The following is a 14,416-nucleotide window of genomic DNA, read 5'->3' on the forward strand; positions in this document are numbered from 1 at the left end:
GACTGGAGATAAAAATAATTGCACCACAAGTAATCAAGAATGGGGACAATATGCCAGGGCTGCTAGTGATGGAAAGGTGTTCTTGCTCTACTTCTTGATCTAACTGTTGCTGTCACTGTTCTCTGTTGAATTGCAAGTCACTGCCTCCCGTGCCAGTTTAAAGGAACCTAGCGATGACATAATGTTGTAGTAGCAGAAAAAGAGAAAATGCAATGTGGAGAAAAAATAGTGCAAGTGATGGAGAACTTCACTATTTTAAGAGCATTAAAAATAAAAGCAACAATGTTCATGCTAAGGAAATGATGTGAAAATGTCCTAGGCTGCTGAGATGCATATAAGGACTTAATGCTCCCCTTGTAGCTACAAACTTGTAGCAGTTTGGACATTTACATTGCTTTCATTTTATCATCCTGCTGTCCTTCAGTTACTCATCATCCTTTGTACAAGAATGTAAAATAATAGTCTATAAAGCACCTTCCAGTGTAGCATGCTTGAGTAAAACAACAAAGGAAATATTAGCAGCATCAGCAGGAAAAGGAAAGAAAGACAGCAGAAGGGAAGTGGCTAACAGTCAGCAAGAGGTAGCTTAGACCACTGAAACACAATATTCTCAGAACAAGAATCCTTTCCATCTGTCAAATCACACACAGAAATGACAGTAAAGAAGTTTTCCAAGATGTTTGTTATATTCAATGCACACATATATGTATATGTGCTTGCATACGCACACTTTTTTTTCATTGGTTTTAAAAATCAACCACAAAGAACTCAGGGAAATTGAGCATCTCCTTTTGACTGTGTCTTTAACGTATTTGTGACCATGGACATTAATTATCACAAAAAGGATAAATGCATGTTTTCCTCATTTCATTAAACTCTTAGTCTCAAATTCAGTAAAAAAAATGAATTCTCATAATTAGTAGAAACATTCAAACTTGGATCTGCTGAATTGATTTGATTGGGGAGGGGTGGTGTTATTTCAGAAGTAGAGTACCACTGTTGAAATCAGAATGTATCGCTGTGTTTCAAGAACAATGGTTGCATTTAGCTTTTCTGTGCTAGATATTTGTAATAGAGATTGCTTCCTATATCTACCACATCTCTATTAGTTCTCTGACCTGCTTGACAAGGGAAGTCTTCATCATGGCGTGACAGCTGTCCTTCTGAATCACTTAGACGTTAATAATGACCTTTCCTGCAAGGGAAATTAGCCAAGAAGTCTTTAGAGCAATTTGAAATGTCCACCTACCAGGATGATCTTGGTGTGCGTGTGAATTTTAGGTGATTTTTATAAATCCTAAGATTGACGTGAGTGGGAGGGGAGAGGATTCTGAAGTACTAAAACCTGGGACACGTTTTATTTTTTATATTATTTTTTTAATTTATTTTGGTTTTTTCCCCTTACAGGTGTTAAGTAATTATATCTAGAGTATCCCACTAGATTTGCAAACTGACCATGTTGGAACATGAGCTGTTTTAACAGCTTCTGACAGTTGCTCAAAAAAGAGGCTAAAAAGCAGGCAAAACCATTAACTGAATATCCAGTCTTTCCAATTTGAGAACCCTTGAACTCCCCACGTGTTGATTTTATGTTTCCCTCAGGGAGATATTAATCTCTTCTTGCTTCTCTGTAAAATACAGCCCAGGTACAGCTGAATTCTAAATACCCTTTAGCAGAAAATTTTCACAAATGGTAAATTTAAATACATTGAAATATTGCTTGTGCTCTTAAGTTTTGGGAGATCTACTCTCCAGATACATTCCAAGGAAAATCAATTTTGCTTGCTATGTATTTCTTTACAGTGTTTAAATTCTAGTCCTGTATCTTTGTTATACTTTAAAAGCAGATGTTTCACAAGCTTAAATTAAAAAGCTTTAATGTTGTGACTCCTGTGTCTAGATACTTGCAGGCTGGGATTGAGGTACATTCAGTGATGCCCACACTTTAAGAACATTCATTTAGTTGCCTTATGCACTGTTTAATAGGAAGCAAATCTTCAATTTTAAAAATGGAACTGTGTCTGCCACTAAGAACTTACCTCAAAATTCTGGAAAAGCTAAAAATCACATTTCTGCACCTGCAGAGGTTTAGACTCAACTTCAGGAAGCATTTCTTCACTGTTGAGTTGATCAAACACTGGCTTCCTAGAGAGGTGATCAATGCCCAAACCTGTCAGTGTTTAAGAGGCTTTTGGACCATGTCCTTAACAATGTGCTTTAACTTTTTGTCAGGCCTAAATTGGTCAGGTGGCTGGACTAGGTGATCATTGATCATCTCCCAAATGAAAAATAATCTATTTTATTCTGTTCTTTCCTGTTGAGCTTTTTTTCCTCTATCCATTACCTATTGAGAAGGTAGGGTATTTTTTACTCAAAATCTTGATTTCACAAAGATTTCTATCACAGACCACTTTACCTGGAAAACAAAAAAAACTCTTTTGTAGTAACTAGTCTGTAAAAATGCCAATATGTATTCTCCTATTCTGGTATAAAACCACCTCTTTCTAATTTAATTTAATATTTTTTGGAAATCCATCATTAACTACAAAGGATAATAAAAATTTAAGAAATAATGAACATTAGAGTAAGGCTACAGTTCGTGAAATGGAGAACATACATCAGTAAAGATGATGAAGAAAATGTAGTGTCTGGCCTTTATTCTTTTTTTTCCACTACTCACAGAATAGAATAAGAATTAGGTACTTGTAGAAGCAAATAATAAAACAAAGTAACATTGATTTCCTCTTCTGTCCTATAAAATTATCGATCTGTTTTTAACCTAATTGGCTCTTGTGAAAATAAATGGAAAAAACAGTAGGCTATTTATGGGGTTCAAGTATTTTTTCTCAGTAAGAGAGTCCTAGGCCTGCTTGTTCAGGGCTCTGTTGGCTGTCCTAACAAGCTAAAGGTCTGAGTGCTGTAGCATACTGTATTTGCTTTGTTCTTCTTCTCTTTAATCTCATGTTTCTAATTATTTCTTGTAATTCAGAGAAGGTACAGTGCTAAAGATGCCTTAATGTATTGATACACAACAATTGAGTACCTACTGTTAAAAAAGTAGTTTGTCAAAGTTTTATCTAACATAAAAATGGACAGCTGATTAAAGGAAAGAGATAAAAGAGGTTTTCTGCTTTAGCCCACCAGAGTTTGTGGGAATCAAATGAACGTTATTTCTCCTATATCCTGCCTATAGACATTTTTAATCAGTTATACTTTCCTGTACTATATAATTTACTGCATAGAATCCAAAGACTGTCTGTAGCCTCAATCTGGATCTGCAGATGTTTTGTTTGTGAGAAAAATTACAGATGGTTGGGCCCCTAATTCACATGCATAAGTGTTTGCATGTTTAAGGAATTAATTAAATTTTGGTCTAAACTTCCCACACTTTCTTTTAGGCAAAGCAGCACTAAAGGTATTGCACTTATATTCAGTGACAGTATTTGTATTGGCTTTGACAAGCTTTGGCTCAATCTCTGAGCTGTATAGTTTGGATGTTGAGCCTGGTGCTTGAAGATACATCATATGAAATTTTATTGCCATCGGAAGTTGTCCTGAAGTTTAAGGCTATGTGAGAATCATCAGAATCAGGACAGTTAATTACAAATTACAAGTAAGAAACAATGATAAAAAAAGTTTTCAATTGTTTCAAAAAATGGATAAAGCTGCATGCTTTTCCTTCATATTTGATATAAGTTATTTCATAAATATTTTTTTAAAAAGGTAAATTGAAATTTTTAAAAAACAAAGATACAAGTGTTTACACACTTATAGCTCAAATTCAGGTTATTTGGGGTGATCATTTAATTCATAGCAAGTATTTTAGCAAAATGCTGTCCTCATAGGGCTGCTGAAGATCACTGTCCCATGTTTGCATCTGCAATGCAATAGCTCCTAGGGATACAGAGACAGATGATTGCAGATGACAGACATCTGTCTACCAGTATCCAAAAAGGAAAACTGTGTTTTAAAACCTGTTTAAAACACTATTGCAAAACCAGCTTTATCTAGCTCATTTGGATTTTAAAACTGGATATTTGTGTGCTCCTTTGGGATAAGATTTGGACCATCCCTCCTGTAGAGTTTTGTTGTAGAAGAACTGCATGTGTATGTTATTTTGCATGCTGTAGCAGTGTGCATATGTGAAAAAGGGAGGGAGGAAAGGAGAAGTAGATTCCAGTACCATTAGATGGTTCTTGTGTCTGTTTGAAGCAGTTAGCCATGGCTAACTGCTAGCAGTTTTAGCATGGCTATTAGCAAGATGATTTGTATCTTACCCCTCTGTGCTAATTTAATGCAATTGTTTTCTCTGTCTGCTCTTGTAAACAAAACAGAAGTACTCTGCTGTCTCTCTCTGCAACATATCTACAGAAGTCCTGAAAGTCATCAATGCCACTGAAGAACTAATAGCAGAATCTACCGATCCCTGTGATTTCTCAGATGACATTCAGGACAGAGGAAGAGGGACTCTCCCACTGGGTACAGACCCTGTCAGACTTGATGAGCAGCTCACCACACTGGAAGAAAACGTAAGAACATGAGTCAGTTGCACTCTGACAATCCCTCACATCCATGTGGAGCTTTGGCATCTCTGGTGCTGTGGCCCCTAGTCATTCATTTGGGCCAAGCATTTCTCACTGAGCAGAGAGCAGGCACTGCGGCACAGCATTCCTTGCTTTGGTGTTGCCATCACTGCAGCATGTCTCTCAGCTCCCTGCAGAATTCATAAGGTATCCAGTTTAGCTTTGCTGTGTCCCCACAGTACATCTTTCTGTCACACATGGGACATGAAGTAGGTGGCAAAAACTTCTCAGCTTCAAGATTTCACCACCACACTCCATGGTAGAGTTAAAGAGCCTTTAGAAATCCAGGAATCCATAACTTTTCCCATTGCAGCTGGAGCCAGATCTACATGCAGCACATCATCTTTGCAGCAAATTCTGGAAGAGGATCTGGGTGTTATAGACACTGTTCATTTTTGCTCTCTCTCTGTTTTGGGGACTGTGCATGTATCAGTGTGGAGAATGTAGGGCCACCTGTACCCACACAAGGTCAGGTTTTAGTGGAAGCTGTACATAAATGGTGGTAAAATAAATCTCCACCATCTGAATGTGAATGTATAAATAAGGACATCATTTAGGGGAGTCCTGCAAGGACACCATTGCTGTTGGGAAGTGCACCGATTGTTCAGATAAAGAGAATATTGTTTAGAAAAATCTTTTCTTTAGATCTAGCTGAAAAAGTTTCATTACAATTTAACAAAGGTAGGGACTGATTGAGTTACAGAAACATCGATGACCTTCCTTTCCCACATTTTTCTATCAGTTCTATTTTCTTTAGATTTTTTCCCCCTCTTGAAAAGTACGTCTTACTTTGCAGAGATTTTTGGTATAGCATTTAAATGCAACTTTACTTTAATTTTCTAAAGATGCTTCTGTTCAAAATGTTTATTCTTCTTCTTTCTCTAAGCTTTTAGATGTGACAGAGAAATTTTTAAAAAATTACCTTTTAATCTGAAGTACCTGTGGTATGTCATACCACAAAGATGTGTCATTTAAATGAATGGAAAGAATAATTAGAACCCACAAAAACAGGATCCTTTCTATTTAAATCAGCATGTTAACTTTATGGCCCACCTGTGTCTCCTTTATGGCCCACCTGTGTCTCCTAGTACTTCAGCAAAAATGTTAAATGAGATTACTTATTTGTTCTAGGTATGTTTTCCAAAGATTTCATGCCTGCAGTTAGCCTGTGTTCTTACAAGATGCAATTTGTACAGATATAGTGAATTTGTTTCTTAGGAAAGTCACATGCATGAAAAAAACCTATCTATATTTATGCCTTGAAACAACTGATACAAAGGAAAAAAACACTTTTGCAAGCAATTAAGAAACAATAATGAAATAGAAAAATAATAAAAAGTAAACGATTAAATTTTAATCTGGTCATTCTTCAGCCCTTTTGATCCATAAAGTCACAGCATGGCCAGAAATTATTTGAATACCTGTTATGTCAAGGGACTGCATGATGTAGGAATTGTGGGCAGATACAATGACTGGAGTGAAAGACATGTATGAAATGAAGGTATCGGCTCAAAGATCTGCTTTAGATTCTGTTTGCTTGCCCCCTGAATAATGAAGTTGAGCACAGAACATGTTTAATTCATTTGTAGCAAGACAGTCTTTACTGCTGTTACAGTTAGTGAGGCTGCCACTGTGGAAAATCAGAATATATATTTTATTTCCACTGTGCTGTTACCAGCCTCATGGAAACAATCTCTTGGCTAACTAGTAAATAGGCAGAAAGTACAGTATTCTCATGTGGTTCTGTGCAGTCTTAAGCACAGATGTCAAAAGTTAATGCTTGAAAATTACCCTTTTCTAAAAGCCAGAGACCTCCATCCAGCTGTGTACCTTAGATTTCTTTGTGAAATAAAAGAAACAATAAAATGCAGTATATTGTGAATTATTGCTCTGAGGAGCTGAATGGAAAATGAAACCTTTAGCTGTAGTTATCATAGGTGTCCTAAGTGGATCAAAATATTAAAAGTTGTTTGTTTTTAGAGAAGAACTCTAAATTAGCAAGTCAGTAATTCTGTCTTATCTGGCCAAGATAAGTCTGTTGATCCTCGAAAGATTCACTAAAAGGCCCAGGAGGTGGGAAGGTTTTGGCTGCTGTATATTTGGGTGAGAGCAGCATGGGAAGGAAAACTGTTATACATGTAAGCACAGTTAGACTATAAGAAGTTAGTAATTATGTGCTGCTGAACAGTTATTCATGCACCTTTGGTTGCCAGAAGGCATTAGGTGTGTTTTAATAAACACAGCTTTATATGAGGCGTGATCTGTTGATTTTCCCTTATAGACTTAGGGGGTTTGTTATGCGATTGAATATCAATAATAAAAAAGCAAACTTTTCAACTTTTTTCTTGCTGATCAATCTGGAACAAATATGTTTTGGAATATCATTGTAGCACCTATGAAATTTGTAATGCACCCACCTCATTCCTCCCTTCTCTTTGTGGGCGTGTGTGTTTCAGATTATTCTCCCATGTCTTTCTTCTGCCAGGTAAGTCTCCCTGTAGTGGGTTAGCAAGCAGGGAAACTCAAAGCTATCATGGAAAATGCAGTCTGCTCAAACCTCCATGTCCACAAAACAGAAGTCATTGACATCTCTCCCTGCTTTGGCCCTGCAGGTGTACCTGACAGCCAGCACGGTGTATGGGCTGGAGGGGCAGCTGACCAACCTGGAAGACGCCGCACGCAAGATCAACAGTGTTACTGAAGAATCTGAGCTGGCCGATCTGGAGGATCAGGTGGCCACAGCAGCTGCCCAGGTTCATCATGCAGAGCTTCAGGTGAGGACAGCAGCTCCTCCCCATCTGCAGTTTTCCCACTGCCTTGCCTAGCACTCACCTCACTGCACACACTTACTTTGAATATTCTTTTGTACTGCAGTGGTCTGATGATTTAAGGATGCTGACTCCATCACATGAGCTGAGCAAAGTGTAACTGAGATGTGTAACTCAGCCCAGGCAGATATACTCCATTTGTTTGTTTCTTCCCTCAGCTTGTTTTTGGACATGGGAGTGCAGCAACCTGTTACTGCAATGCTAACACTGAACAACTCCTTGCTGCCCGGCAGCTCACGTGTCATGTGTGTGGCTGTGGTCAGACTGCAAATACAGTCGTAGGCAGTTTATCTAATCAGCAAATCGTAAAGCACTTCCCAAAAGAAGCCAGTGTTGGTGGCTTTCTATTGACAAAGGCCGATGGCAGTCAAAGGCTGAGCCAAGCACAGGGCCTAGCACTTGCGAGCCTACCTTGGGATTTAGGCACTAAGCAGCACACATCCCAGCCAAAAGACACTAGTTTTTGTGGGATGCAATCTAGCATCACTCTAGCAGGTTCCAGAAGTTCTAGGTCTCAGAAGAACACATCGTGATCTGGTGCTAAAAGCTGAACAAGGTAACGCTGCCAGACCTCAGGGTGCTGACACTGCTTGCAGCTCACTGTCAATGATTTCACTGACCAGTCTGTATCCAGCGGGACACCCTGAACTGCCTGTGACAGGGTCTAATAGGAAGTAGCTGGTGATTTTACTCAACAGAAGCATGCTCAATTCAGGACTGAGCAATAATCTGAGAGTCTGACATCTCCCTGATGCCAGAAGTGCATTGTCACACTAGTTGGCAAACTGGCAGTGATGTTTTGTTGGCTTCGGTCATTATTTTATAAATCTGTTAACGGAGGTGACCAGTGAGGAGGAGAGAGGCCTAAGCTATGCAAGGAGGATGGCAAAGAGGCCAATGGAAGGTCTTCTGCAGAATGAACAGCTTCAGGTGTCATCGTGAATCAGGATTCAGATTATATGTCTGACTTCTTTGATACTTCTTTCCCTTTTGTCAACACTTGTTTCCACTACTCTCAATATCAGACTACTTTCCCCCAACCAATTTGTTTTCCATTCAGTGTTTTTATATAGTGTGTGCCTGCATGTTTGTGTTTAATATACATATACATTTAAATTATAAATATGTAAGATCAAATGTTTAGATTTTGTGACAGAGGATGTACTTTGCATGAAATTAAATTTGAGTTAGGAAATGTGTCCCATGAAGTCATTCTTTGAATGTAGCCTTTGAAAAACACAGTTTGAATGAAATTGTGATTATGCAGCTAAAGGTAACTGGGAGATGGCAGATGCAGGTTTTCTCTCCTCCTTTCTTTTTTTCCTCAAAAGGAGTAAAATGCCTCTTCCTGGGATTCACAAGGTAGGTTGGATTGTTCTTTTACTCCATCTTTACTAACAAATTAAGCCCCTTTTAACATCAGGACTAAAGAATTCAGGAAGTGTCAGAATTGCTGAAGAAGTTAGCCATCTGTTTATATTTTTTTAATAAAGAGGATTTGACTGGGGGAGGGTTATATTTTAGTAGTGGCATCCACAGTAATTTTAAAACTTCTTTTCCCCCCTCCCCATCTGTCTGTCTCTCTCTTTTATTTTCTTTGAAGATTTCAGATATTGAGAGCAGAATATCAGCTCTCACTGTTGCAGGCTTGAACGTGGCTCCCTGTGTTCGCCTGACAAGGAAACGGGATCAAAAGCAAACAAACCAGGTGCCAGAACATTATGTAGTATTCAAAAATACATTGGGGAAATCTTGCCTCTTTTTCTATAATGGAGTTGAGTAATGCATATGTGTTATTTACAGATGCATACAATAGACACATCAAGACAGCAGAGGAGAAAACTTCCAGCTCCACCAATAAAAGGTGCGCTTCAATTATTATGTACATTAGAGAGAGAGAGACTCTCTTTAAAAGGTTCAATATAATGTATGGTTCAGCAAAGTAGGGAAAAGATTGCGTTACAAAATGAAAGCCTAAATACGTCCATCCTCCTCATATTCCATTGTACTTGCATCATACAGTATACCCATTTGTCATATTAAAAAACATCACCACTTTCTCTTCAGTGAGAGTTGTGACAGTGACAAACAAATAGGAACAGAAGCAGAAGGCTGGAAAAAGAAAATGAGGAATGCTGAATACTTGCAAGAGGCATGCTACCCCTCCAGCATGCCTGGGGTTAGTTTGTGACACCCAAGTGATCACAGTGTTTACTTACCAAAAGCCAGTTGCCACCCTCCACAATCCACCACTTTCTTAAAGCCTGTGTTTGGTAATTTCAGTCCATATGATGTGGCTCAGCAATGTTCCTGTTATGCAGTGGCTGTGAATTTCTTTTATGTTTTCTCCTTTTGTATTTGTTTTTTTTTTAGCCCCATGGTGCGTTATCTCTGACAGTTCTAGGACCTGATTCACCTTGCATTACTCTTTTGTAATTCCACAGATTGATATAGCCTCAAACTTTAATAAATTTGGAGTACCACAGCCTGCTGTTTTTAATTTAAATTAAATCCAGCTTTCCTCATACATCTTAGGGAAGTTTTATCTTTCTGGAAGCTGTGACTCTTCATAAGTACTTTTACATCTGCTTCAATCTCTTATGTGAAAAATCTCCCTTTTTGTATCTTTCTCAGGTGAAACAATAGATGGTTCTCCAGTTACCACTGTCAGAACGTTTAACAGAAACTTCATGCTTCAAGGATCTCTAACACAAAGAACTAAAGAGAGGAAAAGCACTGCCAAGGACTTAATGGTAAATAAATGTTTTTAAAACTCTGTTAAAAGCAGTAAATAGAGAGATAGCAGTATGTGTGTAGGCAGCTATATTTCAGCATCTTCACAAAACATCTCTTGATAGTTTGAGGAAAAAAAATAGAGACTGCTGAGGCAGCTCTAAGCAAATCTGACCAGTGTCCTGGAAGATGTACACCATAGTATAGCAGCTCCTGAATGTCAGCCTGTGAAAATGTACCTGGCTGCCAGCTCTCCAGGAATCTGCTACCCTTACTTTAAAAAAAAAAATAAATTAGTGGTCCCCTGCAATTCAGACTTCTGAAACAGACTCTCACAGAACCAGCTGCACACTGTAACTTGGCAGGTGAGTCACCTTGATTCTCACTAATTGTTGAGAAATGTTCCAATGTTACCTAAGTGGAATTTAAGGGGTAGTTAGGCCACGTATTGCTCTGCAGGATTTGAACAAATAGGCTTCACCGGACAGCTGTCAATCATTTCTTCTATAGCAGCCATATAGGGATAAAGGGAAAAAACTGATTGTTCTGAAGTAGTCTGGCACTGGATATATGGGAAGGGGAAGGACCTGGCTCTATAGAGCTTCAGCAGGCTTGTTTTGTATTTCACTCATGTTTTCTTTCCTGTCCTTCTCTGTTCTAGGAACCTGCTATAGGATCTGCTGTGATGTACTAAACTTACACTTCCCTACTGCCAATAACACACTGCCTAAGGCTGTACACTAGAGTGCCTTTACTTAACAGCCATTGTGTATGTCCAGCTGAAAATGGACCCTCAAGAACCCACAGAGCCTCAGTTATAGGGCTTCATTTGGATACCTCACTGAGAAAGCTGTCCAAGTCTTCAGCATTGTGGTCTGCTACAGGAAACTCTGCCTTAAAGTTCTCACAGGACTCTAGACAGGATGCTGAGTTTCAAAAGCAAGGCTCCACATTTTAAGATGCACTTTTTCTCCCTATTGATTGTACTAAAGTATGTTGTCTTTAAACTGCAGTATGTTTTTGTACACTCAGTCATAATTATAGGCCAAATTATCTGCCAAAGCAGACCTGTGATCCATATTTACTGGCCTCTTACTATTCACATAGGCATCCGTCTTGTTGAGCAATAAGAACAACTCTGTGCAGTGTGTGCCGCTTTTCAGCTGCATGGTGGGTGTGGAGAATCAGTGTACCTAGCTCTGCTCCCAGGGAGTCAGTGGAAGTTTTGAGAGGGTTTGTAGGAGGAGATGTGACGTGCAAAGTCTTCTCTGTTCACTGAGGGTACGTTTGGCAGATTGAATGCTCTAGAGCTAGGTAAATTGCTCTTGGCAGCATGGGGAGCATGGATGTCATGTTGAACCATGAATTGGTGGCCACACATGTGGACCAGATGTCTGTTGAGTTACAATCCTGGTGTCTAGAAACATCTGAACACTGTTGTGAAACCAACACCTTTGTATGTCTTGTTCTTCTTGGTAGCATTGTCCACTTGATGGTGGCCAACCATGCTGTAGTTCAGAATAAATTCTGTCCAAACCTTTAAGATTGGAAAAACAAAGTAAAAGTGTTGTGGATGAGATCTCTGCTGACTGACTGGTGGTTTGTAGGGTGACTGCAGCCTGTAAAAGGTTCCTTTCTAATGTGCCCTGGTGTTTCTGAGAAGGGGGCAAATGTAGCCCAGACATCTCTTCCTTTACTAGTCTGTAGCCAACATACAGTAGCTGGGTCCTGTTGCTTGGTGCCACATGTACCCCACTAGTATTGGACCATATTGTGAATAGTAATATTTCTTCTTTCATTTCTTGAGACCTTTAAAAGGTGAATCAAACTGGAAGACCCTTGAGCAAAAGCCCTGGAGGAATATGCTGCTTACAGGGTGTTCCTCTCACCCCCCTGGGGAAGGGTGTTGCCAATTCATGGTATTTTATGCTCTGAAGAATACAAAGGAGGTAGTTAGAGGAGGTGATAAGCCAGTGAATCCCTTGCCTTCCACACAAGTGGCAGAGCAGGTACACAAATGCAGACAGGGTTGGCATGAAATGTGCTGTGAAGAAGGGCGCAGGCTGGCAAGTTGCACCTCAGCCCTGAGGAGTGGCTAGCTCTCCCGGGAGCTGTGGGTACCAGGAAGGGAGGAGGGTTCCTTCTTTCCCTGGGCTCCCAGTGAACACCCACAAGCAGAGTGTCACATATTACCTACCATACAGCAGGAAAGCAGTCCCCTCAGACACCAGGCCATAAAATGTCTGTGGTTAGGCAAATATGAGCAAAACTAGGCAAATTTCCTGACTAGGCTGCATTTAGGGGGGCAAGTGGGGAAGACAAGGAATGGCTGGATGGGTTGTTTGGAAAAATGGTTCCAGATGCAAATCTGCTACCCACATTTGACATCTAGCTTGTCAATACTCTGATGTCCAGCTGCATGTAAGGAACCCTTGGAATAAATACAACCATCTTCCCACCTAGAATACATAAGCGTCATTCCATCCCTTCAAGGAATTTCCATCTGCCCTAGATCTGACCCAGTGTGTTCATTTTGGGTGAAATTAAGCCTTCTTTTACTCTCACACAATACTAGTTCTCTAAAATTGGTTTGCACAGATGTGAGGGCAGAATTCAGCCCACTCTGTTTAATATATAAATATATACATAAAACAAATAGATTTTATTTATATATGCAATCCAGTAAAGGAGATTAAACAGAGTAGGATGCCTAGTAATTTTTTTGTTATTCAGTCTTCTCCTCCATTGACTGTTCTCGTGTATGTATACAATACATTCCCAGGTTCTGGTTTATGCAGGTATGCGTGTTATGAAATGTCATTAATGGTGGTTGGTCTGCATATTTGTTTAATAAATAATAACTAATATTGTGTATGTAATATCAATACAGAAATGACTAATTTTAATAGAATAATTCTTTGGCTTTTTTTCTGTTAGTGTGATTTAAACAAGCCAATGAAGTTTGGAATAGGTTGTTTTCCTTAAGAGGCATGAAAAGCAACTATTATCGTGTTACAATGTTAAAATATTCAGTCTTCTTTGACAGAAAAATGTGTACTGTGTAGGCATTGCAAAAAAAAAAATTTAAAAAAATCCCACCTGCTCTAAGGCATTTGAATTTTTACAAATGTTTATTGTGCCAAATATGTGCAAAGATATAATTTACTGTTTTAAAAAAATCATAAAAACATATGTTATAGCACACAAAGAATTATTTTGTCATCAAGTGATTTCACTCTTTAGTGTTAATATTTATAATTAGATTAATTTTTATAAATGAAAATATTTTAATGGGTAAAATCAAGACTATATGATCTATTTGATTAAGTCTGAGTGAATATTAAGCTTGCCTTGTTGTTGTTATCTGCATACTCACCAAGAATTATATGTCAAGAGAAATTATAAAAGAGTAAAAGCAATTTATGAAAAGAATGCCTTTTCAAGGACTTGATTCATAAAGAAAAACAAAAAGTTCTTCTCTGTGGTTTCAATTTATGTGCACTTTGGCCAGGAAGCATGCAGAACACACAGCCACGCACGGTGCTCAGGTGCTGCTTGTCTACTAGTGACACGGTCACACCTGGGAGATGGGCAGCTCCACAGAGGTACCGTGGTTTGCCGAGGGGAAGGGGACACACTCAGTTTAGACTCCCTTCTTTAGGGCCGGGGTGAGAGGAATCGTGTCAGGAACATTTGATGGTTAGTCTTCTCTAAAATATCAAGTCTGTTAGTCTACCATCCCAAACAGTTTCTCAGGTGGAATTTAACTCTCTTTGGGATTGCTACAAAATCTGAGCAAGAACCCTGCCAATAATCTTAATCTCATATTTCCAAAGTCCTGTGCGATGAATGCTGATCAAAATAATTATCAGTATATCTTCTCCACCATGAAAGAATTCATTAAAACTAGCATGTTTTAAGTAACACTTTGGGTCAGCAGATATGTTGTATTATAAATGGTAGTAACTACCTTATTATAATAAAAATCCATCCATTGCTGACAGACCATTTGCAAAGAGAAAAAAGGGTTAAGATATCTGCAATGGTTAATTCAATCACTGTTCAATTTTAGTAGTAATTCTAACAAAGCACAACTAGAAGCGGAAGTTCGTTCTACTTTGTCTTTTGCAGAATGATTCATGGCCTGGATTTAACAATCAGTCATTACCTAAATTGTAAACTATCTCATTTGGATATAGGCCATAGATTAAACATCATTATTCTTGCTAATAGTTATTAATCAACATTAAACATATTGTAAATAACACTTCT

The 14,416-nt window shown here is 38.7% G+C and overlaps 1 protein-coding gene across 5 annotated transcripts in view; it reads left to right on the forward strand.

Moving 5' to 3' along the window:
• Window positions 1-13,618, forward strand: part of MYRIP (myosin VIIA and Rab interacting protein) — a 199,775-nt gene extending 186,157 nt beyond the window's left edge. For 4 of the 5 annotated variants that reach the window (XM_027675581.1, XM_027675582.1, XM_027675585.1 and 1 more), the window contains 6 exons: window positions 4,335-4,529; window positions 7,196-7,357; window positions 9,015-9,119; window positions 9,215-9,275; window positions 10,046-10,164; window positions 10,806-13,618. In XM_027675581.1, the coding sequence (XP_027531382.1) occupies window positions 4,335-4,529; window positions 7,196-7,357; window positions 9,015-9,119; window positions 9,215-9,275; window positions 10,046-10,164; window positions 10,806-10,838 (675 nt within the window). In that variant the 3' untranslated portion in view covers window positions 10,839-13,618. The remainder of the gene's footprint in view (window positions 1-4,334; window positions 4,530-7,195; window positions 7,358-9,014; window positions 9,120-9,214; window positions 9,276-10,045; window positions 10,165-10,805) is intronic. The other variant, XM_027675584.1, reaches the window with a different exon arrangement.
• Window positions 13,619-14,416: the final 798 nt, after the last annotated feature.

Source organism: Neopelma chrysocephalum, unplaced genomic scaffold (assembly GCF_003984885.1).
Source record: "Neopelma chrysocephalum unplaced genomic scaffold, ASM398488v2 Primary Assembly neopelma1_26, whole genome shotgun sequence".
In the NCBI taxonomy this organism is placed as follows: Eukaryota; Metazoa; Chordata; class Aves; order Passeriformes; family Pipridae; genus Neopelma; species Neopelma chrysocephalum.